Genomic DNA, 2652 nt, shown 5'->3' with positions numbered 1-2652 from the left:
CAAGCCGGGAATACTCCCGCCCAAAGCCGGGAAAACTCCCGCCCAAATGAGTCAGTCCGTACGCTACTGGAGGATCTTTTGTACTGTACCTGCCAAGGTATGGACAAAAGATCTGACCAAAGCTGCGACAGCTCACTGACAACAGTATGACGAGCAGCACGCTCTACTACTTAATGTCACTATCAGCCGCTGCCTACTCCAAGTTGGATTTTTCTAATTATTTCATTTTTCTAGTCAAGATTTTTGTTTTTTGTGGGTATCATAGTCCGTGAAGGTTGGCTAGTCCACATGTATAAGTAAATAATTTCCATGTTCTTTTAAAATAATGTAAGCTAATTAAATATGCAAATTACACTTATGCCCGTTATATATAATTAACCTCCTTTTCAATATATTTTTAGAAAATTAACAAGATAACATAGTTTATTGTAATCCAAGATTTGAATAGATTCGGATCAACATCAGATTAAACCATATGCTGATCATTGTCAACTAAATCAAATATAGAAATGTTTTACTTGTGATGAATTGTTTGTTAATTATGTCTATGATTAAGATATCATCATTGGATACCAATAATTTTATACACTTTAGAACGTTAACCTTCTTTGCGAGACTTGGATTAGGATCAACATCAATACAATTATTATTATTATTTGTAATGGCGACGTTTTCTATGGTAAGCAAAATTAAAAAAAGGTGTATGAAAAGCCTTGTACAATATATGTTAATTGAATTATAATTATAAGGTTCACATGTATAGACTCCATAAAATACTTTTAGTCACATAATGGTGAAAAAATATTGATGTCTAGAAAGGAAAGAGGTGAACAAAAGAAACAATTTTTACCATTTCTACTGCCCTAAGAATAATATATATAAAAAAAAGAAGTTAAAAGAAATAAAGTGTGGATGTTTAGTAACATGCATGATGGTAGTCATGATGATGATGGTGATGGTGATGGTGATGATGATGAGGAGCATGTTGAGCATCCATAGTTGACTCAAAACCTAATAGTACATAACTTTTTCAACTTCCTTGGTTTCATCAACAAAAAAGTTGAGATTGTTGTCAATCTTACTGCTGCATAGATTTGTGCTAATGAGCTGCTTAAGCTCCTCAAGACAGGAGTCAAGTGAAGAATCCCCATAATACCCTTTTTCCTTATCAATATTCACCACAAGTTCCTTGTAAGAATCACTTGATCTCATATGCCCCATGTTGTTGTGATCATGCAATCCTATATTACCATACTCATAATGACAGCTTCCATCAGAATTAGAAGTGCTGGAACTAGCTTGATCACCTCCAAACATTACAAGGGTAGAACTGTCTTTTACCCCAAGATAGCAATGATCTTGTGATTGTAGAATTGGTAGCTGATGATGATCAGAAACAGCAACAGCAGTAGCAGTAGCAGTAGCAGTAGCAGTAGCAGTTGTAGGACTTGATAGAGTTTGATCATCATAGCTAGAAGTATGTGAATTATACATATATGATGATGATGGTGGTACAGGTGCATTAGTAAGTGATGGGTAGCTGTAGTTTGTTGTTGAAGAATTGAAAGAGTGAAGATGATGAAGAGGTTTTCTAAATTCAGGCATGGAAATTAAGCTGTTCATCATCTTCTTTTTCAGTTTGGTGTTCCAATAGTTCTTGATATCGTTATCTGTTCTTCCTGGTAACTGTGCTGCCATTATTGACCACCTGAAAGTTAACTTATTACATCAAAACCTCTAGATTTTTGCATACATATATATTCACCATTCACAAAAGTTAAAAAAACTCTATGATACCTGCTACCAATGCTAGCAAAAAGTGCACAAATAACTTTATCTTCATCATCAGAAAATTCACCATGTTTAATATTTGGTCGTAGATAGTTCAACCATCTCAACCGGCAACTCTTTCCGCATCTTCTAAGACCTATTAAAATCAAGAAACAACATGAGAAAGTCATGATATAAATTGTGGTTAATACATAATAATAAACCTTAACAATAATAATAATAATATACATATATATATACCTGCTTTTTGTGGGAGAGCAATCCAGTTGCCACCAGTACCATGAGATTGTATGTAGTCTTTTAGCTTTGCATCTTCTTCAGGTGACCATGGTCCTTTCTTCACATTAGCCTTGTCACAACATGGAGCTCTGCCCATCTCTCTCTCACTCTTAAATTTGTGTCTAAAATTTGAAAAGTAGAAGAGGAATTGATAGTTGTGGGGAAATGAAGGTTGGAATTATGTGTTTAAGAAGACTTGTGGGTGTCTAGAAATCATGATATACTGTGGAGACAGATCAACATAAGTCAAGGGACAATTATTACTTTACTAATTCAAAAAAGTTTGTATATTATTTTGTCATGATCTATAATAAAATGTAATGTTATATATATGCTTTGTGGTTAAAAACCGGTGGGTCATAGTTTGTCTAGTTAAAAACCTCATATAACTTTTTGAATGAAGCAAAACTAGCTAACGGGATATTTTCTTTAATTTATGTTTCATAATATTCTTGTAAGTTATTAAAATGTAAATAAGTTGTAAGGAAATTCATATATTTGAATGCAGGCCAAATATTGTATTCTACTTGTATTTATGATTTAATGAAAGTTTGTTTTGTTAGTAAAAAAAAGAAGTAAATT

At 33.1% G+C, this 2652-nt stretch overlaps 1 protein-coding gene across 1 annotated transcript; it reads right to left on the bottom strand.

Annotated features, from left to right (window-relative positions):
• Positions 1-955: 955 nt before the first annotated feature.
• LOC143544119 (uncharacterized) lies at positions 956-2399 on the bottom strand. Its single transcript, XM_077036272.1, has 3 exons — positions 2032-2399; positions 1798-1927; positions 956-1708 (listed from the first exon to the last, which is right to left on the bottom strand). Exons 1-3 carry the CDS (start codon positions 2165-2167, stop codon positions 1012-1014), a joined length of 963 nt encoding a protein of 320 aa, XP_076892387.1. The 5' UTR covers positions 2168-2399; the 3' UTR covers positions 956-1011.
• Positions 2400-2652: the final 253 nt, after the last annotated feature.

This window comes from Bidens hawaiensis, unplaced genomic scaffold, assembly GCF_021521415.1.
Source record: "Bidens hawaiensis isolate Kalapana, Puna unplaced genomic scaffold, B.hawaiensis_p1.1 tig00013428_1, whole genome shotgun sequence".
Taxonomy (NCBI): domain Eukaryota; kingdom Viridiplantae; phylum Streptophyta; class Magnoliopsida; order Asterales; family Asteraceae; genus Bidens; species Bidens hawaiensis.
Note: the sequence above shows the minus strand (reverse complement) of the source record. Positions and strands in the feature narration are given on the sequence as shown.